Source organism: Sipha flava, unplaced genomic scaffold (genome assembly GCF_003268045.1).
Source record: "Sipha flava isolate LNK unplaced genomic scaffold, YSA_version1 115_pilon_pilon, whole genome shotgun sequence".
Taxonomy (NCBI): domain Eukaryota; kingdom Metazoa; phylum Arthropoda; class Insecta; order Hemiptera; family Aphididae; genus Sipha; species Sipha flava.
In genome coordinates this window covers 478,763-504,484 of record NW_020271739.1, presented here as the reverse complement: position 1 = coordinate 504,484, position 25,722 = coordinate 478,763, and the positions used below count along the sequence as shown (strand labels likewise).

At 29.8% G+C, this 25,722-nt stretch overlaps 1 protein-coding gene across 18 annotated transcripts in view; it reads right to left on the bottom strand.

Moving 5' to 3' along the window:
- LOC112691643 (calcium/calmodulin-dependent protein kinase type II alpha chain) overlaps nucleotides 1-25,722 on the bottom strand; it is a 52,081-nt gene that overhangs the window by 5,711 nt on the left and 20,648 nt on the right. For 3 of the 18 annotated variants that reach the window (XM_025566024.1, XM_025566033.1, XM_025566062.1), the window contains exons 4-13: nucleotides 25,273-25,327; nucleotides 21,853-21,991; nucleotides 16,984-17,086; nucleotides 16,806-16,889; nucleotides 16,641-16,735; nucleotides 14,676-14,798; nucleotides 13,661-13,744; nucleotides 13,485-13,545; nucleotides 7,923-8,015; nucleotides 6,822-6,878 (exon numbers count right to left, since the gene is read on the bottom strand). In XM_025566024.1, coding sequence (XP_025421809.1) covers nucleotides 6,822-6,878; nucleotides 7,923-8,015; nucleotides 13,485-13,545; nucleotides 13,661-13,744; nucleotides 14,676-14,798; nucleotides 16,641-16,735; nucleotides 16,806-16,889; nucleotides 16,984-17,086; nucleotides 21,853-21,991; nucleotides 25,273-25,327 — 894 coding nt within the window. Of the gene's footprint in view, nucleotides 1-5,308; nucleotides 5,483-6,821; nucleotides 6,879-7,922; nucleotides 8,016-9,942; nucleotides 9,949-13,484; nucleotides 13,546-13,660; nucleotides 13,745-14,675; nucleotides 14,799-16,640; nucleotides 16,736-16,805; nucleotides 16,890-16,983; nucleotides 17,087-21,852; nucleotides 21,992-25,272; nucleotides 25,328-25,722 lie in introns of all 18 variants that reach the window. The other 15 variants (XM_025566041.1, XM_025566057.1, XM_025566079.1 and 12 more) reach the window with 9 other exon arrangements.

Sequence of the window (25,722 nt, the reverse complement as noted above, 5' to 3'; positions counted from 1 at the left end):
GTATACTACTAACGATTTCAAGGTTTTTAGTGAGTTTTTTTCTTAGCAGGTATGAGTGTACGAAGAAGACAAATTATTAAATTCTTAAAAAAAAACATAACTATCTATTTATATTTATCATATAAAGGAGAACGTCCGACAAACTTACTCATCAACGTTAAGATCAAGGTTACTGTACCGAGAGATTTAAAACTTTAGTGGTACATATCTTTAATGGTGTGACAACACAATATTCCTTTATGGTAGATATGGAGTAAATATGTTCTTACGTTTTATCGATATCTTCGGAATTTGTTTTTATATCTAAAGGTTGCCTATGAAAATATTATAAATATGAATATTTGGATTTTACCCCTGATTACCCTTGAAGGGTGGAAGGGTCAACAGAGGCAATAACTGACATTTCGACATAAGCATATAATTAGTAAAATAATAATAATAAAAAGCAGGACTCGGGACTTATAGCATCAAAGAACATTATAAAAAGCGCTAAAATATGCATAAATTCTGCTTAGGGAATATAACACTAATTACTTTATATTAAAGTGCCGTTATCTACCACTGAAAAATCATATTCGGAATACGAAAGATAAAAATTATCAATTTATATTAATTTTTCTATTGGTAAGAGCAATACATTTGTTTTCGTTCGATAAATTAAACATATGTTCAACAAAAAAAGTTAAAATTTGGATGGTGTTAACTCGCACTTATTTTCACGGGCAACGCCGTACAGCTATAAATTATAAAAATGTTTAATGGAAAAACGACATTTACAGAGTCAACTAGTATAGATAAATGGGTACGTATGCACGACAAAATAAACAATTGGATAAAAACGAAATAACTGCGCGATTACTGCTGCCATTGAAAATATATTAGAATTCTGTTATATCTAACGATTCGGAAAGGCTTTAATGTGTGTGTGTGTGTGTGTGTGTGTGAGAGAGAGAGATATTGATAATGAGATGTATGTTATACGTGTTTTGCATATCATACCAATAACAATTAGTACTTACGGGCGTCTTGCGAAACGACGAACGATTCCATTGAGTTACCGCGCTCCAGACGTTCTACGGCGGGTTCGTCGGGACAGTTACTGCAAAAGCACAACACCATACTACGGTGAGGGGCGCGGGGTAGAGGTAGGCTAAGGTACGACTCGGTGATTATACTATGTTATAATGTAGGTACTACACTGCAGAGGCGTATTATAATATTGTGTATATTGTACACAGGTACGTCGTGTACGATTATATGCACGTAAACAGCACGACGACGTACATGCAAATACACACATTTTACATTGTATTTATATTATTACTGTGCCCTACGGTGTTGTATAGTGTGTATATTAGGTTTATCACTCACCGGACATGTGTATCGAAAGATATGAGTTCGAACGACGGAACGTGGACTTATATCGTCTGTTTAATGTGTTGTAATGGTATATAGCTGCAGACGACTGAGGTATATATATTGTAACAAATCGTAATTTGAATATTATTATATTGCACGATGATATCGATGCTACGACGAGACGACACTGAGTACACGGTAATATAATATAACGACGACGAGGACGATGGAGACGACTGCGGTGATGATGGTGATGATGATGATGATGTTGATAATACGGTACGAGTATGTATTATTATTGATAACTGAATTGGTCCGCGTTTTTCTTTCTCCGTTTTGAAAATCGCTTTCAAACAATACGTACAATTGAGCACGGGTTCGAGTAAAACCGCGAAATACGCTCGCCGAACACGAAATATGTTTATAACCGATACGGATCATACGATTGAAATATTCTACCACAATCGCGTGTACATTTATTGTTGAATTGTAACGTGTGCCGAGCGCGTTTCTAATCCAATACACGGATGAGCCGAAAAAACAGCTGTGCAAACGGTTCTCCCTTTTTTTTTTTTCCACATGTGATACGTTCCCAACGGAAAATATTATCTCCGCCTCCGTCGTGCAACTCACTTAACGTGCGCGGAAAGGATTCGCACTGGGAAAATTCACGAGAAACGAATATTGTTTGTGCAGTGGCCGTACCAGCCCGCCTACGCGCTAGCTGTGGATTTTCACTTTTGCGCAGTACAACCGCTCACCACCGCGGTGCGTGCGTACGGGTATTTTTATACTATGCCGTACGCGCATACAGTGCATGTATAATACGGTATAACACGTGTGAACTCGTCTGACGATATTCACCAGACGTCAGACGTTTTGTCGGTATTACGTTCGATTGATATTTTTTCTGTGTCGCAAAGACTTTCGAGAAACATTGTCGTGAAGAACGTCCGAGGAAGGAGAACAACAAAATCATAACGAAAACATACGAATTAATAGCACTTGTGCCTAATGTGCACGTAGCGATTATGACTTTTACGTGGGCAACAGAGTTCAACAGTAAAGTAAGATGTTTTTTTTCTGCTTTTAATTAACAACTATTCTTGATAGTTTTTCGTGGAAAAGAAAACATTCAACCGTCAGCTTTTGATAACCGATCGAACACATAAAACCTATAAAGGCATCTAGTTTAAAACGTCTGTCGGTTCAGCGGAAGTAATATATTGTGTCCTATTTATAAATTATATGCATGCATTACTGCGAAAGAAAAAAGATAAAAGAAAAAATGAAATGCTATCTTGGTGCATACAATAAATATTGGAAAACGAATGATTAATGATATGTGCTCATTTCATTGAAATACCATGGTTTTCAGTTTTTCGTCATTAAAGTAAATTATTAATCGAGACTATTCACACTTCTTTGGTTCGAAAAATGAATCATGTTTCCGTAATTCAGGTCGCAGTGACGGCAAATCGATTTCAGTTAAGAAAACCAGTCATCAAAATGTATCCGAATGCGAGTGCTAAAACAGTTTCGTCCGAACTACTTGAATAGTACGTTGAATGGTTCGTCGGCATTTATGTATGTACCACCACAGTTATCATCGCTTTGTTACAACAATGATTTTTGTCGAACACGTGTTCACGCAACGTTTGTAATTTATTCAACTCAAAGGTAGTTTTGATTACATAAAACAAAACGCACTGCTTTATGCTTCTACGAGTGTGTCTTCGTGACGTGGTATTTCTCTGAATAGAAACCTAATGGAATTTTTCTAATGAAAAAATAAAAAAGCAAGAGTAAAATTAAACGGCAGGCGCGTCTCGTGTAAGCTTATGATTCGAAGTAAACAACTCAAAAAACACTGCACGGAAACAGCAAAGTATCATTTCGAAATCTACCCGGGTAAGCCGAATTGACAATTTTACTGCCCGTAACTACCTGCCTACGTAACGCTAAAATAACATGTAATAAAACTTGTTATTATAATCAACTTGTATGCAGTTTGTTTAGCAAATTTTTTTAATACATAAAATTTACATTGAAATATGAGACGACGAAAAATAAACTAAAATTATTCAATACGAAAAAAATAAAATAAAAATAATCGATCATCAGAGATTCAGTTATAGTAAATATAAATTATAATAATTTAATAATATTTTATAATTTAATAATATTTTTTTTATTTTTAGTAATCAATTTTGAAAAACTTGAGAAAGTATAGTTAGTTATGAAAATAATAACTTAGTGGCATTTACAGAAATTATAAAACGGACATCTGTAATTTTTTTATTGTTCATCTTAACTCACGACACTTCTAAATGCCCGTACTCCAGTGGTGGCTATTAACCGCTATGCGCATCGATCTTATATTGAAAATAATTTTAAATATCTAGTCAGCCGGCATCCAAACACTCTTTCACGGGACCCAAAGGTGTGTCTTCACTCACGTGGGCTCGGGAATTATGAAAACGTTTAAACGTGCAAAATGTGCTAAAGTGTTCGCACTTAGAACCGCCAATTAAGCATACGACGCACATATACACTTGAGATGCATAGGCGTTAAGTCCAAATGTTGGGGGTGCTGAAACTGATGAAAATAAAATCGATAGTATTTCACTGTAATTATTATAGATTGACCTAAAAAGAAAAAAAAAATCAAGGATGCTAAAAACTTTCTTTCACCTCCCTTAATTGTGCCTATGTTGAGTGTAGGACGTAGCCGCTTATCATAGACGTGTCTATGGATCGTGCCCATAGGCGGACATCAGTGGGGGGGCTTAGAACCTCAAATATTTTAATAGCTCCCCCCCCCCAAATCGAAACTTTATTAAAAATGTTATTCATTTTTTTTATAATTATCTGCTCGTTTTTTTGAAAATCGTAAAATAAGAAATAATAAAAAACTATTTATAATACCATTAAAAATACCAATTACATAGTTTGACTACTTGCGAAAGAAGTTTCAGTGCAATGAAAAAAATAAAAACTTGGCTAAGGACATCGTTGGTTCAATATAGGTTCAGCAATTTTTCAATACTATGTATTAAAAAGATGTATCGAAAAATATAAAAAGCAATAATATTTTGAATATCTTTGCTGATACAAATAGATATTTGTCATTAAAATGAAATATTAATTATTTTTAAATATACGTTATTTAATATTTTTTTTTTTAATAAAATTTAAACATATCTATATTTTTAATGGTAATAAGTTTTACTTGTGCATAGGAAGGGGGTGTGGGGGCGAAGCCCCTTCAGGTTATTTTATATTGAATTATTATAGCCCTAAAAAAAAAAAAAATTCAACCAAATGACCGGCTATGATCGTACCTCTCATACATAAACATGACCTGCAAAATTTGACTTAAATTTGATTATCAATTAATATTTTAAAGTTATGATTTCAACAAAGCGACGTTTAGAGCCATCGTAAGAATCAAGAAAATTTTAATTATATTCGTATATGTGTTATAAGTTAATAAGATTTTTTTCAAAATTAGAAGATGGTATTTTTTTTTCTTTTGGTAACCCAGTATCGCATTTGCATATTTATCTGGTGCATATTGTGACTGACTAAAAGATTTGGACTCGCCTATGGTGATCGTATATAATAATTTCGGAGACGCGTTTCTAGCAAGCGTATTCGCATAAGTTGCACTCAAAAGGCATTAAAGGCAATCACGAAACCGACGTCTAGTGAATCAAGGTAAACCGTCTCAAGCGGCTTAACGACGGTCTAACGAGATCATATTGTTATTCTATTATCATATGTTAATATCATTTATAGTTAAACACACACACATACGGACTAAAACGTGTTAGACAGACACACGGTTTGTTAATATTTTAATTCAAGGCGTAAGACGAGGGAGAAAACACACACACACACATACACCCGCTCGCAAGTATATAAAACGAGACCGTGCACTTCTGACCTTGATGAGCAATGGCATTTTGGGGGTTGACAGCACCGGTGGCGATTATCGACAGTTTGTTATTATTCGTCTTGGAACCGAGAGACGTGGACGAGGAACTCTTGAAGCAGCCCAGGACGCTGCCGAAAGAAGAGGTCGACAGCGCCGGAGACGGTGGTGGCGTGCCGACATTTCCTAAACAACGCAGTCGTACATGAAATGATGAGATCTCGGATGAGGGGACTAGTGACGGAATATAATATGTAAATCGTGAGTACGACGTCACAGCACAGCACAAACGTTAAGACGCGGTGAACGGCCGTAGGTGTGCAAATGCTGCACGGAGCACCCACAGGCCTCGATCGCCGCAGTACCCATACGCCAAAGTACGTGTCTTTTTTTATCATACAGATGGTTATTGTACTCGTAGGCGCGACTGCAGGGTAAACGTTTCGGTTACAAAACATGCAGAGTTGTAGACTATTTTTTTTATTTTTGACGAAAGAAAAGAAGAGAATAGAACCCTTTTAAGGCACATGAGTGGGTTACATGGAATTGGTTTGGATGAAAGATGAGCGATAATTGTGAGTACTGAAAGTGTTTTGTGTTCTTCAATAGGTGTGCGTAGCAAGTTTATTTAAAAAGTTCAGTTAAAGATGGAATGCAAATGTTTATTTTTTGAAGTAATAAACTTACAAAAAAAAAAATAATCAGGATATTTTGAACCGTAGCCATGAACATCTTTATACACAGTTAACTAAAATGGAACAGACATTTAAAAATTAATAGACGGGAGGGAAGGAAGATTTGATGTTTGGATGAACCGAGCCCTTTTGTAGACTCTCTCGCCTATCAGGATTTGTGAGATTTTGTACAGTGTATAAATAATATGAATATTAATTAATTGTTAGATAGATACTAAAGAACTGTGTTCAATTAATTTCTTTTTTTTTAAAAAAAAACTTATTTACAAATTAATATATTTTATTTTTTTTTTTTTTTTTTATTGACGAACGATAAAACAATGCATACACAAAAAATGTAATTTTTCAATTAATAGTAGAGTTATATCTTTTGTATAAAGCTATTGATGTATATACTATATTGTAAAGTTTATATTGTGTACATGCTGTAAATACTAACATATACAGCATATTCACATATATTCATAAATGATGATATTAGTTGTAAAATACATATATTTGTATAAATATAATATATATGTGTACGTATCATAAGCATATTTATATAAATCGATGTGAAAGCGGAAAATATCAACTAATAGTCAGTTAAATCCGAATTGAATGTATTATTCTTATATATAAATTATAATATACAAGTAAATAATGTTTTTATCTCAATATATATATATATATAATTTTATATATGTATATATGAGTGAGTAATACGTATTTTAAAAGCTTATGGCTTCTCATCACGACTCGAAAAATGAAACAAGAAATTCACGTTTCCGCAATCATATTGTTTTTGTGAATAAAATATAATGGTTGTTTTTATCATTGTTGATATTTACCTTCTGCATCTTTGGCAATTACTGTAGAGCTCCGGTCCACAGTCCCTTTTTTGTCCTCTAAGAGAAAAACACACTTTTCATATTGGAGTTGTGACAAATTTTTAACGGTACGCGATCTGTTTGTTCGTATTTTTTTTTTTTTAGTTTTTGTTTTTGGTAAACGAATTTTTTTTTGTTTTTTTTTAGGATAGTAATGTGCTTATCGGGGTTTCAAATACGAGGTAAGGGGGTGTATTCCCTATGCATGCATAATACATATAAAATGAGTATCAAAAAAAAAAATAAAAATAAAAATGCCTACGTTGGGTTACTAATATCATATGTATATAATAAACATAATGTGTAATAGCTGGAGAATAGTCATGCTGATTGTCGGTGGTCGTGTGTGTAGGTTGGTAATCGAGATAATTGGTATATAAGTAGTAATAATGTGTTCACAGCGTTTATTTTCTATTTCATATGACCTATGTGTATTCCTAAAAGTGTAAGCGTCACACTGCTTTTATTTACAAGCAAGCAACCTGAGTATTATCAATTAACATGTTTATATCATTATTATATGTACAGGAATAATCAAATATATATATATATATAAACATATATGTCGAATATTAATATCTGCGCGAGTATGTTCACGTTCCTCAGTGAGTTCGTGTTCGTTGTAGTATTATATACATTTAAATATTAACAATAATATCATAACGTCGGTATTTGTCCAAATAATTTTAATATGCACAGATATATATATGTGTACATATATATATATATCATATAGGTACAACGTTGTCAGAGATGAAATTTAATTGTAATACCGTGGAAGACGACATTAAGATGTTCATTGTAATTAATTGTGAAGTATATTTTAGTTGTTAAAATGTGTTTATTTAAATTTTTGAAAATTTATCTAAAATTATTTTTTTTTTTTTTAATTTGTATCCATGCATATTATTTTAAGTTGAGATATTATAGGTTTAAATCAATTAATATTTAAACAGGTATAGGTAAAATATGCAATATTATAAAATGAGAAAACAACACCGGAATGTTTCAAATCTATAACTGATTTTATATTATTTATATTGTTTGTTTTTGTTTACTTACCCCTGACATCATCATCTTCTATTGTTGTGTTGCTCTCAGTTGATTCTTTCACTTGAGAACCATCTCCTTTTTTGTTTGTTATGATACTGCGACCTAACAAACAATTTATGATCAATGGTATACATAATATACAAGTTAGACTTAAAAAATATTTTTAAATACCAATTAGTAACATTACAACATCTAATAGAATAAAATAATGTTTCTATTTTATAATAATAAAATATTCATTAAAATCGAGTTGAAAACCATTAAACATACAAATTCAGACTATCATAAAAATAAAAATCTACTTCAACATATTTTGTTTAATATTGTTTAATATTAAATAACCTTACACGTTATGTCAATTAAATTATACATATACCTATTACTTTGAAAATATTGAAATAATGAAATATTATAATTGTTGTAGTATTTAAGGCATTGAATTTATTATAAATCTATTAGAACGATGAGAGAATATTATCCTAATTTTCCAGATTGATATTTACCTAAAATCATTTAATTTAGATCGAGAATAAAAAATTGAACATAAATAGAAGTTAAATATTTTAATACAATATTTATAATACTATAATTTAATAGGTTAACTTTATTAACTTTTTTGTTAATTCGTTAAATTAGTAATAATATCTATAATTGTATTTTAATGTTTATTTGACTATATGCGTAAGGTCGTAGTTAAGATGAATAAATATATTTATAATAATATATGATATTTCAAGTAATAGATACGATTATTTAATCTATAATATCTACTCATATAATATTATACGTCTAAATATCTATATGAAATAACGAAAAATTAAATAAAACCAATCAATATAAAATAATATATTTTAATAGATATGAGAGATAATATAATATATATTAATCGATATAGCCTAAGTGCTAAATTTTTTTAATTCGTAGAGTTTGGTTTTCAACTGTATACTTTAAACATTACACTAAAAATATAAGAATATACTATATATGTAAAGCGTTAAAAACGTACAAAGTTTTCAATAAATAAAAATTAAAAATTGAATTTATTCTAATAGATGTTTTAGTAAACATTATTATTATTGTTAGTGTGAAAAAAAATCAAACATTGAAATGAAACATAAGTAAATATGACAAATTATTGTTTTTGAGTATAATGAAATCTTTCAAGACCGTTACAAACTCAAAGTGCAAAAGTTATTTAAATTTAATTGAATATAAAAATAATTTTCTGTTTATATATAAAGTATATTTACAAATAACTAAAACAATAGAGTATGAGTAAAAAAATCTTTTTCTGCATACTAAACCTTAAGTATTATTATTCAAATTAATATTACTATACAGTAGTAGCTCCAATATGTTTTATTAAATTCCCGTAAATATAGTTATAGTTATCTCTGATCATATAATTCGTAATTTAAAATAATTTATTTTTTGAAGTTTATTTAAGTTTATAATTTAGTTGAATTACAATGTCATTTAGTACTAATACAATTATTAAAAACATAAATACTTCATCACAATTATAAAAATGAAATTCGTTAGTTATATTATTAATCATGCTTTGAAATTCTAAAATACCAATAAATCAAAGTGCATAGTTATATTTATGAATCAACATACACACATTTGTTATACGAATGTCAGATATTAATATGAAATACAATTCGTGCTTTTATATATATATATATATATTAAAAATAAGCTTAACTGTAGGTATAGATATTATTATAATAATAAATAGTAAACATGCGTTATGGAAAAAGCATAACAAAAATAATTATTGGGATTGATAACATAATTTCCCATTTTTAACAACAACCCAAAAGTGAATAATTAGAATTAAATGAAATGAAATTAATATAAAAATATACAACGTCTATAGTAGTATATCTATCTAGAGTAATAAATAAAATTAAAGCAAACGCCCAAAAAAAGATTTGTAGTGCCAAAACAATGACGTTCACAAAAATATTAATGTAAATCGGAAAAAAATATAAATAAAAAAAATTTGTTATAGATACAGTCTTACCACTTCCTGTTCCGGAAAATTTTATGGTAGTTTTTGAAGAAGGTATAGAAGTGTAGTGCGTTTATAGAATATTCGCGAAGAGTACAGGGAAGAGTGAACGAAAACAAATAAAATCACAAAATACAAAACAAATGATGAAAGGTAAAAATAATTTACAGGTATTGTGATTAGTATGATGAACATAAAAATGTGCTCAACATCGATTACTTAATGTTCGACAAATTGATTACTTTAATTTTTTAATTTTTTATTTTTATATTCACCAAATTGTAGCATATAATATACTGTGTTTATATTTGTGTCGATGTCAAGTAAGCGCCTCATTTAGAACCTCAGCCTTTTTATTTTTAAGTCATGTATGGGTTGAACAATTTCATAATACTATACCTAGCCACTATTAAAATTAAAATTGCTAACCTTATTTTATTTCTAAATATTCAAAGCCGACTATTCCGTTCGACTTTATAGAACGTAGGTACACAATACATTGTCATATCGATGTAACTATCGGGAAAAAAATATATATATACGAGTACATATAGTAATCATTTACTTATTTACATTTCAAATTAACCGTTAACGTAATGAAATATTCAACCCTAATCGAGGTCGTATAATATTTTTCGCTTTCGACATTATATAACGTCTAATTGATTTAACTATTAGTGCGAGAGCTGAACAACATTATAACTTTTAAAATATATATATCGTTACCAAATTAGTTTTATATTGGTAAGTACATAAAAATCAAATATGTAAGTATATAATATGTTTGAAACAATCGCATGACAAACATCGTTTCCATTTCAAGGTTTGTGCAGGTACCTACCATCTTACATGGTTTATCGAAAAACAGAGGGTAGGGTTAGTATATATGTTAATAATGAATTAATACATAATATTATTGTATCAGATTATAAAATAACAATAGCCAAAAAATATTTCATAAATAATTCATTGGTATTTTATTTAAATGCATACCTAGGCTATCTGGTGCGCACATACACTAGTAGATAGTAGGTACAAATAGGTAAATATGCTTTACCAATTCTATGAGAAAATAATTTTAATATAATCCAACTCAATTAATATCTTGTAGCGAAAATTCGTTAATTACTCGTATGTAGGTGTACACATGAGTTACGGAGCAACATTTATTTCACTCTTTTTTTTATCGAATACAATTAGAGTACTTATTAGAAGAGCATATTACTCCTGGGAAATTATTAATGTGATATTATAAGAAATTGAAAATAAAACATAGTAGGCATATACATTATATTATAAAAACAATATTGTATGATTTACCCTCGTAACCGTTACGGCGTACGGCTATTAACTATAAATATTATGATATTTAAACATACATTCGTAATTTTAAGGTTAAGTGTGCGTTTGCCAACATAAATAATAAACGATTATTGTACATATACACATACAATTTACAATGTGATAGAACTATTAAACGACATTAATTAATTAATTTATGATTCATTTTAACTAATATTCGTTGATAAATAACCCAAGTAAAAATGTATAACAAGATAGAAAAATATATACATTATACACTAAAATATGTGAAACGGCTCTTTGTACAATATCATACTCTCATATATGCTTCATTAAGCAAAACGGACAGTATTTTAAGAGTTCTCGTAGTACATGCGTATTTGATGTGTTTATAAAGTTAAATATTATCATTATAATGATATGTGTATACAAGTATAATATTAATGACCCTTTAAAATCTCCTTTTTTTTTTGTACATTTTTGCGATTGTAAAAATTCTCAAAATAAGCAGGTTCTTATGTTGATTTTTTTTAATGTGAAATAAGTGCTTTTTTGTATTATATTAAATATTTTAACTTAAAGAATGCGGTCATCTTTGAAAATGTTTTAATTTTTGGAATATTATTAACCAATAACAACGATGAGATCTTATCACTGCAGGTATCATTGTTAGAGACGGCCATTAGTACCTTTAAATGGGGTACCGCTCCGGTAAAAAAAATTAGGTTGCAAATTCTTATGCTGAATACTGTGTTTTTAGGCAAATCGCAATCATATACACATTTCGTGATAAATTGTGAACGTTTTAATGTCTGGACAATTTATAAAGTAAATTGAGCTAAACGAGAACAATTTTCACGGGAAAGATGGATGGTTTTATTTTGTCTGGTCTAATAAGATGTAAATATTTGAACCACCTCTGAATTATTATGACGGATGGTACGGCAGTATAATATAGCGTACAATTATCAAAAGCGCATTATTTTCAATAATTAAATAGCTAAACACATGAATAATGCGATTATGAGACGACAGCCGCAATACGAAACCATATATCGATCAGTTATTAATTGACTCAATTTTGGTCGTGTTAACAATATCCTGTTCTCACTATAAAATGGATCAAGGAGGGGGAAGACTTAAAATATTTTAAGACTTTACGACTTATATTTGCCATGGGTCGAAATATTAACGTAAAAGTTATTCACGGATCGACGATACGACCACTCGTGCCACTCTAGCAGCTATCTAAGTTGGATTTAAGTGTAAAATATTATTATATTACAAAACATAAACCTACCGCCATTTAAGTAAATTTGATAGTATGTATTTTAATTAAATCAATTATTGAGGTATTCTAAAATCGTTGTTCGTTCACAAGCTGTTATCTATAACGATATAGTTTCAAAGGCTATTTACCAACAATAATTATTAATTCAATTGATTTTGCAGCAGTTTGTACGAAATTATAAAAACGTTATTAAAATTGTGTTGATGCTTTTTCATACATTTTGAACATTAAGAGTACGCGTAACGTTTATTTATTATAATAATGTATTCAAATGAAACTAATTTTAATGATTTATACCTCTTCAGGAATGTTGTGTATTTTTATCCTTAATTATTATAACCTACGGCATGCAGCTACAGTGGATTTTAGGATAAGGGGTAAAAATGTATAGCTTTAATGTTTCAGACAAATTCATACAAAAACATAAGGGGTGGTTATTATGATATTATTCGTAAATGTTAGATGTAGCACTACCTATAATATATTCATACACAGCATACAAGGGGTAGTGGATGAAATAAAGGTATAAGGTAATACATTATTTTTCTATTGGTGCATTCGTGTACCAATAATTACAATATGGTTAAATACAGCGTTGGTATAATAATACCAGCCTGTTAAATCTGTAGGATAAAAATTATAAATAATAATAACAACAATAATGTAAATAAATGTATTAGCCTATAAAATTGGGGTTTGGCTACTTTTGCATGGATATCAAACAAAAACCTTTAATAAACTGAATCCATTTTGCCATGTTATAGCGTATATACAGTGCTTTACCCAATTATACGAACACCTATATTGTGTTTTAAATCAATTTTTTATGTACACATATTATATATCCAGTGTATTCTAATAAAAAAAAAAAAAACAATTCTAAAAATTACGAAAAAAAACAACCATATCTTCACCTATATTCATTCACACGTAATTGGTCTGAGGTTCCTGAGGCACTTACCGTGTACATCATACTTACTGGAGAAGTTCCTTGTGGCCAACATTGTCGTCAAAATGGCACCCTGCCAACAATAACACAAAATTTGTTTTAATTCGCACTCGACTTATTAACGTGATATAAGATTAATGTATGTTCGTCTATTTAAAAATAAATAATAATAATGTTGTATGGTTTACTTTTAATTTTCGTCTGGCGTTGAACTTCTTCAAGCAGTCGACCGTTTCCTGTCTATGTACAGCCGAAGCAACTTTCTCACGATACTGAAACACAACGGGCCATCAGAATTACATTATGGATATACTCGAGATGTTACGTTTGCATGCGAAATGTTCATAAAAATCCAAAATGGAACCTATTCATATTTATGTGTGGGTGAGTGTGTATAATACGTATGTACATGTATAATGTAACGTTCAACGTTGCGTACACGTAAAACACATGGGAAACGGCGGAGACGGGGTGTTTCAATAAATTTATTGTCCACGAAATATATGCGATAGCATTATTGTTTTTATTATAAACGACGATTGTGCGGTACCGTTAGTAGATAACATGCCTTTCTTAAAAGTTGATTATCGGAAGTTCGATATTATGATTGTATTAACGTGGCATAAAACAATAACACGAATAGGTCACAAGACGAACGACGACGGTGGTTCGCAAGTTTGAACAAACAAACAAATGACCATGGTTTGATGGAATTCTAAACTATAGTTTTTCATTATATCGCAGGTAGCATGTATTCAGATGCATGCAACATACATTCTACGCATGTTATTATTATTATTACGTTCGTATAATGATTGCAGACGTACGCATTGTTAGTATCAAAATAGTACGTATTTATCAAATTTTTGAAAGAATAAAAAATTGTTTTTGTTTCGTTTTATTTTTCCGCTCAGTTCGTAGAGTAACATATATTAAATGTATTAAAAGTATAAAATGTAACTCAATGAAAAATAACCGTACATTTTATGCCACAAGAAAAAGGAAAAAACGATTTGAACGACGTGTTAACGGAATCTGTGTGATGTATCTGGAAGGGATAAAACTACTCACGAATCGGTCGTCTCCTGTACCTCAATAGGTTTATTCTCGGTTTGATTACCTCCTTTTTGGATACATGATCATTGTTATCATTAAAAAGTTATGACAGTGAAAACAATAATACAAAAATGTGTTTAAACTTACGCATATCCATGGGTGTTTGAGTGCGTCAGATGCTGTGACCCGTTTAGCGGGGTTCACAGTTAACATTTGATTAATTAGATTTTTTGCGTCTGGCGTCACTGTATCCCATTCGGGCGATGGGTACTACGAAATCGTAAAAAAAACAAATTACATTTTCATGTACAAGAGAGCGAAGTATCACGAACGTTTCATTGAAATAACACAATACATATTTAGGTATTTACGTTCTGAATGGTTATAAAATAACACCCACTAAAAATAATGTACCTCCACCATATTATAGTTATTGTTATATAGTGAATTTTAACAATTTTTTTTATTTAATTATTATTTTAATATTTTCTGTAAGCACATTTTATTGTGATTCTTTTTTTTTTTGTAACTACACAATTAACTGCACTATACAGTATGTCTATAAGTCCCGTATCACCCATAATATCTCCTCGGGAAATCAATATATTTAAAGGCGGTTTTTTTTTACAATACTTAGTATGGCAATTCTGATTTAATGGCATAAAATTCAATTTTTTTTTTAAAAAAAATTAAAAAATTAAAAAAAAAATGTTTTATGCATTTAAGAATTTTAAATTTTTAAGATAGCCATTTTCTTGAGCATATTTTTTAAAACAGTTCAACAAAATAAAATAAATATTAAAATTGAAAAAAACTTGCCAAGTTAGAGCAAGTTATGTTTTTGAATAATTATAATAATAGTTGTTACCTAGCAAAACACGAATTTCTCGATTTAATCGATCTCAATTGGAATGCTGATTTTTTATGGCAATCTGTAAATATCTAACTATTAGTGGGTCTTTTAGGAAACACTAAAATTAAAATTCATATAATATTTTTAAACTTAATTGTTAATAGAAAAAAAAAGATTTTATTACATAAAAACGAAAATAATGCATTACATTCTTTTTTATAAATATTCGAAGTGACCTCCATTATTTTTAACACAGAGCTGAAGCTTTTAGAGCCAAACGTTTTAACATTTTCTAATGTTTCAAGTAAAATATTTTGAATATTTTGTTCAATTTTGTCACGGAAATCAGGCAATGAACACGACGGATACACAAGATTTTTCAAATAATCCCATAAAAAAATTCCATTGGTGTTAAGTCAAGCAACCTAGGTGATCAAAGCACTGAACCTCTTGTTCCTATCCATTTTCCCAGGAAGTGCTCGTCCAGCCAACATTTCACAGTATTTGAATCATGTGCTAGTGCACCGTCTTGGATAAATTGGATTTTAATATTTTTTTTAACTGTTTAAAAAATATGCTCAAGGAAATAGCTATCTTCAAAATTGAAAATTCTTAAATGCATAAAAAATTTTTTTCTGAATTTTTGAATTCTTTTTAAAAAAAAAATTGAATTTTATGCCATTCAATCAGAATTTCCATACTAAGTATTGTAAAAAAACCGCCTTTAAATATATTAATTTCCCGTGAAGATATTAAGGGTAATACGGGACTTATGGGACACACTGTATATGTAATTCATAGTTCATTCTTACTAATTGATAAGTATAGTTAAAATTTCTCTCAAAAACTATATAAATATACATAAAATAATCCTTTATTTCAAATGTTATTTTTTCTTTTTTAAAACTTAAAATATTTATTATTATTAATCGAATGAAAATTATATATTTACATACAAATAATGTAAAATGTTTTCCCAATAAAATGTGAATTTCTTGGATATTTAACTTTGTATTATGTCTCATCAAAAATCATATTGAAATATCAGTTTTCTAAAAATGTGTGAACATTGATCCTTTTCTATGGTAAAGTTAAAAATAAACGCTAGTCCAATTATAATTGTTGTATTAAGTGATAATATTAAATATTCAATTGAGTTAAAGCGTAAATTAAATCTAAACATTATTATATTTGACAAATAGTATTTTCATGGTGTGTTATTATCCAATGTATTGTAACTCATACTGCTGTATACTTACATCGTAAGCGCCAGCTTTGATTTGGGCGTACAATCTATGTTGATCTTCATCCCAGAACGGTGGGTATCCAACCAACAGTATATAGAGTATAACACCTGGTGAAAAAATTCAAAATTACATACAGAGCTCAACTGCATTGCAGCATCATAGCTATTATAAACAAACCACAAGCCCATATGTCGACCGGCTTTCCGTAAGGTTCTTTCTTCAGTACTTCAGGAGATAGGTAGCCAGGAGTTCCGGCGAAACCTATATAAAAGCAGAATTTCAATATAAAATACTGTGAACGAGATTTTTTGAGGAAATGAAAAAATAAAATAAAATAAAATAAAAGTTAACTTGCCAAACCACGCTTGCTGATCCCCCTGAACCTCAATGGCTAAGCCGAAATCAGCCAACTTCACCGCTGCGCCTTTGACTTTGCTAGCCAACAACAAGTTTTCCGGCTAGAAAATAAATACGGTCTTCAATATTTACAACGTTCATCAAATATAAAATGGAATATGGTAGTGTGTTTATCTCGTCATGGTATCTTAAGTAGGTTAAATATTTATAGTGTTTAACGACATGTTGGTGTTGTTTTGTTTATTATCTCAACCCTAGAGGTGTGCCAGCAACGATGGGCTAGTGATAAAATGTACGATAAACAAAAATTATAATTACCTTCGTACGTAATTATGTGTATTTTAATTATTACTGTTGGGATTCCGTCGAGAAAGTGGACGTAGTATTATGTAAATCAGTAAGTGGTAGAGTATAGCCTTTAACTAACCAGTGCCGTTGTTAGCGGGCAAGCAACTTAGTCGATTGCCTAGGGCCATGCACTTAAAATAAATTCGGGGCCTTAACTTAATTTGTTAAGTTAAAATAGTTATGTATATTTAGGTTTATGGAAATTGTACTGCATTGGCCTAGGGCTTCGCAAAAACTTGCGACGGTACTGTAACTAACCAACTGTTCATCTTGGTATATACACGGAACAATTCTACGTTAAACACTTATTTTTGTGTTTAATTAATATACTAAACATAAATTAAAATTATTATTTGGTGAATAATATTAATACATTTATGTAAGTATTAAGTCACTATACTATAATCGCATAGGTACATTTATTGTATTCCTTTTAATTTTGATTTAAATTTTTTTTTTCTTTTAGACCGTTATGATTTGTTTCTTTTGTAGCTTAATTAAATATAATTAGCTTATTATTTGCCAAAAGTAGTATGTTATGATATTAGTCAAAATTATTTTCGAATAACGGTAAAATATGTATTTTACAATCGGGTAGTATTAAATATTTTCAAATCGATTATATTTCATGATGTAAGAGTTATAAACAATTGAAAAAAGGTTGCGTCTTGTTTAGTTATACGCTTTAAACAAAAAACTAAAAAATTCGGTCAAGCCGTCATTTTCATATGGCTTATGAAAAAAGCTAATCATTGTTATGTATGCTTCCAGCCATAAAGGCGCAGCCGTCGCAGGATGAAAAAACTAATTCCGCCCGGGGTATTCGAAGAAAGTAGATTTCTTGTAGATACTTGAAAGTAGATACTTGTCGAATAATGTTTAGAGCTCGCGTACAAAACAGAAGACTGTTAATTTATGATGGGTACATCCTTTATCTCATATGAAGGATGACATCAAAAGGATAGGATTGGAAATTACAGTTAAAGCTTAGAAATTGGCGAGGACAGGTACAGATGGCAAAATTTTAATTTAATAGGTAAGATCGAAGAAAGAGGAAGTAATAAAAAAGAAAAACACTATATTTCTTAATACTCATACATATTTTAACGTTTTTTTATTTTGTTATGTTTCTTTCTCTCTACAGAGAAATTTGAATGAATCCTTGAAAAATCATGGGATTTGAAAAGCAAAGACTTTTTGTGATTTAATCAATGGAAACTTTACGCGTTTGTAAGTTCAAAGTTGCGTACAACAAAATTGGTTTTCAAATTAATTTGAAAACAACTTGCATAATATTTTTGCACAAAATACAATTGTTTGTATTGGTGTTAACCGAGAACGATGGAACGACCGGAAGTACTTCAAATACTCTTAAAACATTTTTATTTTTTTTTTCGCCTCAAAAGAAAGTTGTAACGTGCTAATAAAACCACCACCTTGTAGTAGGTAAAAATGTTTGAGGTGCGTGTTCGAACGTATTGCAAGAACATCTACGAGGTTGATTATTAAAACTTATTTACGTCCAACATGTAATACGTTCCAATAATGATAAGATAGCATTATAAAAAACCCTTGCAAATATAATTATTACAGAGCATACACCACCTATAAATCCTAAAGAGATAATCCTTAGGAAAAATTTTAAAATGTAATAATAGTATATCCGCGTGGGATAGTCTGTATAAAAATTAAGTTGTTTTCGTTTTTTCTATCAGTTGAAAGGTAAGAACTTAGAGAAATTTCGAGACAAAAACGTATGTACGGAGCGTTAATAATACGGAGTGATCCGCGGAAGCCTAAGTAGTGATCAAGATTGGATTTACGGAGGGAATAGGCAAAATAGAATGATGAAATTTTACATAAACGCGATTTTGGTACACGTTTAGGTTAGCGAAAGCAAAATTTGTACTAAAATAAAAGTCTAAAGCTCGGAAGTTGAAGCATTATATACTCGTATTATATGCACTAGTAAACAGTAGCATAATTATTGATAGTCAGAGGAGATATTCAATTACAATTTTGCTACTCAGATACTTTTAAACACTTTGAATATTTAAAAATGGTATAGTAGTTATATATTTTTTCAATAATATTAAAATAATATTTTGTTATTATTTATTATTTTTATTTTATCTATATTTTACTTAACACGATTATTCAAAAATTGCTTACAAAAAATGTGAACAAAGAAAAATATATGAAAACTGGAATACGTTGTGATTAAAAATACCACTCATAGAAAAAATAGTAATCACTCTATTGATTATTTTTTTTATTTTTAATGTGTTGAACTATTAGTTTAATCGAATAAAATTTGTTTTCATACAGAGCAGCAAGGAGGGTAGAGATAAGAATGACCATCTATTGTTAGGAATTGTATGGCAAAAAATAAAGAAAATACATTTTATATAAACTTTTAAAGTAATTTTGGTTATTATTTTGAGAAAATAATAAACTAAAAGGAGTAATTATATTGAATGAATACGAAAAAATGAGATATTCTTCGTTTTTGTCCCCCACTCGCATAAAACTTATTAACAGTTTAGTATAGCCTTAAGATTTCCAAAAAATGAATAATCATTAATAATACTAAATATTATTCAAAAAATGTTAAGTCAAATTATTTTAATAAATTATTTAATCAAATTGCAGTGTTTAAAATATGTTATTTATTTTACACGTACAACTTTTATAAACTAAAACTATTATTAACTAATTTAAGTAAATTATTATGTAGATTAAATCTTTTCTCTTGCAGGCAACACATTATATTATAAACTGATAAGAACTTTTAAATTACGAAAATTCTGTTAATATACGTCATGATGATAAATAAAATAATTTCCATGCAAAATTTGATCGTAAATATACGAAAAAAAAAACAATTAATATTTTAAATAAGCAAAAGAGTGTATACAATTGACACGATTATACTCATGTCAAAAATAATATTCAATATCTACAATATCTAAGTTTTAATTACATTAAGTAATTTAAAGCCAATACTAAAGAAATAATATTCTAAGAACGATTTGGTTTTGTAAAATAAATATTAAAATTAGGTACATCCCTTTAAATACATTTTTCTAAAATTAAAATATTTTTCTTGATAATGTTTTCAAAAGTATAATATCGACATTTTAACATTTTTTTATTAAATATACTCATGCATTATTTATTTATTTTTTGCTTTCCTTTGACCTAAATTATTTTTAAATCAATTCACTATTTGTTTTTGAAAAATACACACAAATGTAGGATTATGTGTATAACTTAAATTTCAATAAAATATTTATATTCATTACTTTTTGGTATACTTATGTATCTTTAATATCTAAAAATCATAAATATATATTTAAACTATTATTTCGTAACTGGCTTTTTTCGAACTTCGGTATAAACGGGTACTGAGAAAATTCAATTCACAATTGTCCAAATCATTAATAGGACTTCTTATTAAAATTTTAGATACTTTTCTACTTAAATATTCCTATCAATATTTAGCAATTTAATTTATTTGAATTAATTGAATTTCTAACGGTTATTCATTCCTATTGGGTTAGTTTTTACGTTCACTAGGCAGTCGGGTGAATGGTAAGTTCCAATACAAAAGATACACAACAGGTGAAAAATGTATGCGCGTATCAGATGGTACGTTACGTATTCACATCTGCTATATTTTATTACATGGTATTTGGTATAGTACGATACAAATTGCATTTTTGTAAATGATTTATAACTAACTAATAATACTTTATTACATTATGACGCTCCAGAGGTCGTTTATTTTTCGATATTATTTTTTTTTTTTCGGTAAAGCACAAACTATTTAAAGAGTTTGAAACTTGTTCTCCTCCGTGGTAAAAAATATCTCTAAAAGTTTTATGAAATACCATGTTTCGAAGTTTATTTGACCCTGTGTATGTATTTTACCCGTCTACCTGAATATTTACCAAAAATATTTGATGCAGAAAATAAAAAATATATATAAACGTATATATCGATCGCCAGGAAGAAAACCTTCGGAATCAATAAGAAGTGAATTATTTTTGTTGGAATTCTATGAACGCAATTACTTTTAATCCGTTACGACGGTATCATATCAAAATGTATACACTTGCGTTATGGCATATACGTTATGAACTAATACGATTATAGTAGCAGTCACTTATAAATTATGAACCATTTTCCACGTGACACAGACATGAGATGTTGCTTGAGGCGGAAAAACTAAAAATATTATGAACTTTGAGTTCATCGTTAACTTGAAGGAAAACTTAGAAAAATAAAGACATTGTATTCGTGTAACCCAAGGGGGGGGGGGGGCAAACATAATTTTCATTTGTGGTCTGTCTTGCGGTAAAAGGTTGTACAAAAGAATGGTTAGACGGGCAACGTCTCCCCACGAGGTCCTTCGTTTTCACACCGCCGGCGAAAAAATAGATTACAACAATGCACAGTTGTTGTAAAGAGGACGAGATTTTCATAAATAATGAATAGGTAGGAAAAAGTATCTCACTTTTAAATCCCTGTGCACAACTCCGTTTGTGTGGCAGTGGTTTACGCTTTCCAGTATCTGTTGGATGCAATGTGACGCATCTGCTTCGCTGTAGAACTCTCTGGCCACGATGTCTTCGAATAATTCGCCACCAGTTACGCTACGGGGAAAAAAATAATAATATTTAATAATTAATACAAATTTCTATATTGCAGAAATTCAATTCGGTTACGCAATCAACAGTAAAGGTTTCAAACAATAACGTCGGTGAAATTATTTACTAACTATTGTGTTTTAGGGTAAACATGATGACTATTCATAATGTTTTTGTAAGATTTCTCGCTTTACTGAGTACGATCTATAAATATTGCGTTACTATTCGGTAACTCCGTTGAAAAATCGAAAACAGAAAAACACATTGTTCGTGTTCCGAAGATGAACATAGCCTTTGGGGGAAACGCCCTTGTTTGAACAACACCCTTGTTTATTTCAATTTCTCGTAATTCAAAGAAGGTTTTATGTATACATTTACTCGTTTTCGAGAAACTAAAAATAATAACAGAAATTAAAAATTATTTATTTAATTTATGGTTAAATTATTTTAGAAACTGTCCGAAATATATGATGTATAATATATGTTTTTAATGTAATTCTAATATCATTTTTTCTCCATCATTTTATGGATATTTATTAATATTTATTACATATAGTGCGTACTTATACTCATACAATAATTTAAATCAACTTATATAATTATAATTATAATCAATTATGCGTATAATACGAGGTCTGTTCAAAAAGTACCAGGACAAATGTTATTGAGGCTAATCTATACATGATAACGTTTTAAATTATAAATAGATATATTCCCAACGTATTAGATAATATTTTGAACAAAACCCGAAGTCGCTATCTTATCTCAGTTTAATATTATACGTGGTTAAATCTAGTCAGTTTGTTTCGATCTCCGTTTTCGTCATGTCTGAAATTAACGAACAACGTGTGTGCATCAAGTTTTGCTTGAAACTTGGTAAAAATGCAACTGAAACGTACACAATGATTAAAACTGCTTTTGGGGACGATTCTTTAAGTCGCTCCGTTATTTTCGAGTGGTTTAAACGTTTCAAGGATGGTCGACAGTCAACTGAAGATGATCCACGTACGGGAAGACCGTCGACATCCAGAAACGATGATGTTGTGGCAAACATTTACGAAAAAGTGCGAAATGACCGCAGATTAACTGTTCGTGAGTTAGCAAATGAGGCAGGAATCTCAATTGGATCTTGTCATGAAATTTTAACAGAAAATTTACAAATGAGAAGGGTAGCTGCTAAATTCGTTCCGCGGTTGTTGACATCGGAACAAAAGGAAAATCGTTTAACGATTTGTAAAGACCTTAAAAATCGATCTGCTGATATTAATTTCATTAAAAACATCATCACAGGGGATGAGACATGGGTTTATGGGTACGATCCAGAAACAAAGTTACAGTCATCTCAGTGGAAAACAAAATTTTCCCCTCGACCAAAAAAAGCTCGCCAAGTGAGATCGAATGTCAAGACAATGCTGATTGTTTTTTTTGATATTGAAGGTATTGTTTATTATGAATTTGTGCCCCATGGACAAATAGTCAATCAGGTATTCTATAAAGATGTATTAATACGTTTGCGAGAAAGAATCCGCAAAAAGCGCCCAGAAAAATGGCGAAGTGGAACCTGGTTTCTTCATCACGACAATGCGCCAGCACATTCAGCTTTGTCAATTCGTGAATTTTTGGCTGAAAAAAAATACCTGTGGTCCCGCACCCTCCCTATTCTCCTGATCTAGCCCCATGCGATTTTTTTCTTTTCCCGAGATTAAAATCTGCGCTTAAAGGACAACGATTTCAAGATGTAGAGGAAATTAAAGCGAATACGGCAACAGAACTCAAAGCTATAACTTTAGAACAGTTCCAAAGGACTTTCGAAAAATGGCAAGATCGCTGGAACCACTGCATATCGTCTAGAGGAGAGTATTTTGAAGGCGATGTCTTTAAATAATATGTAACTTCATTTTTGTAATTATTAAAAATAAAATCCTGGTACTTTTTGAACAGACCTCGTATGGTTTGTTTTTAATATTATCAGGTGTAATGTAATTCGTTTTAATTAATAAATATTTTATTGTCGAATTGTAGTAGATAAATTGTATCGGATTACATTACAGTTATTACGTAATTCTTGTTTCCACAATAGTTATAATATTGTGGGGTTATATATTTTCATGAACACGAAATATTTTATTTATTTAAGTAATTTGTGTTATTTTTTTCTGTCTTGTTCAAACAACATAAATAAAAATAAAATACTATTGCGAACCAATAATAATAAATGCATCGACCCATATAAAAGTTGTAAAAAACAAGAATGATGATTAAGCTCATCATTACGTTACATACGTTTCAACAAAGACCGTTAACCCTCTTAGACAATAATTAGTTTTGTTAACGGTTTTTCTTTATCGCAAATATACACATTAATAACGTCTAAACTATAAAAATGTTGTCTAACGTAAAAAAAAATAAATAAAAATAAAAAAATAATTAGATATTAGACGCACATAAAAAGTATAACGAGTCGTCTAGTGCAATGTGCGTATAAAATCGAGGAATATTTTACTTTTATTATGCGTTAATCTATGGAGGGAGGGTTGGGCTCCACATATAACTACAAATTATATTATATAGAATAAAAAGCGAATGACTACCGATGTGTATAAAAAAAAATAATAATTTAACGGTTCTCACTGATTGATAATAACTAATATGGGCGTCGTCACGATAGTAAAGTGGTAGTAGTAATAAACGTGTAAGCTTTCATACGCATGGATTTATATATTTTATGTTGCACAGTGTGTACACTGCTCGTCCACCGGTTGGATGAAAATTTAAAAATTGGCATCATTAATACTTGGCATGTTCTATAGGAAATTAAAATAACACCGCCGCGACGACAATAGTAGTTATGCGATATTTTCGAATTCAAACAACAATTGATGCACGCGCTCATGTATTTAGGGCGCACAGGGGTGAACAAAAATCGTAAATTCAATATATTAAAATTTCAACTGTATTTTTATGATGACAATAATCACCTAATTATCCACCTACATTGTTTAAGATTATATAATTGTTCGTTATTTCCTTACAACGATGTTCTTTGCCAATCCATACAATAGGTCTGTGTGTCTGTGTACGTAATATATTTCTTGGCCGAATCCACTTCTTATACTATTTATACATAGACCCCAAGGCTCTGCATGTGCTCTTTATGCAATGTAAAGAGAGAGAGAAAGAGAGAAAAAGAGAGAGAATGAGAGAGAAAGAGACGGGTAGGGAGAATATGTGTACCTGTGCTTATGACATGATTTGTATACAAATACTGTACGAAAAGTTGTACTTACAGGTCGAACACAAGGTAGTGGAACAGTTCCTCTTGGATGCTGTCGTGTAATCGGACTATAAAAAATAAATATCCTATATAATAAACAACAATATGCACTTCAATGATAATGTATAAAATGTAATAAAGTCCAGGGTCGTACCCTGTAGTTTTTTACATAGGTACAATTATTTTTACAATAATAACACCATTTAATTAAAACAATTAAGATGAAAAGATATTATTAACAGCATTCAGCCATTGTTTATGATGCCTCAAAAAGACTCATATATATGTTTTAGATTATTTACTAGTTTATATTTTTAGTAGATGAGTTACGTTAACAATTTTTTTTTCAATGGAACATAAAATCATTTTAGGTTGTCCTTTCATAATATGTCATAAAAAATAGCTTATGTTATATTTGAAAATGTGAATGTATTCAAATCAGTATAATACATTATACAAAATT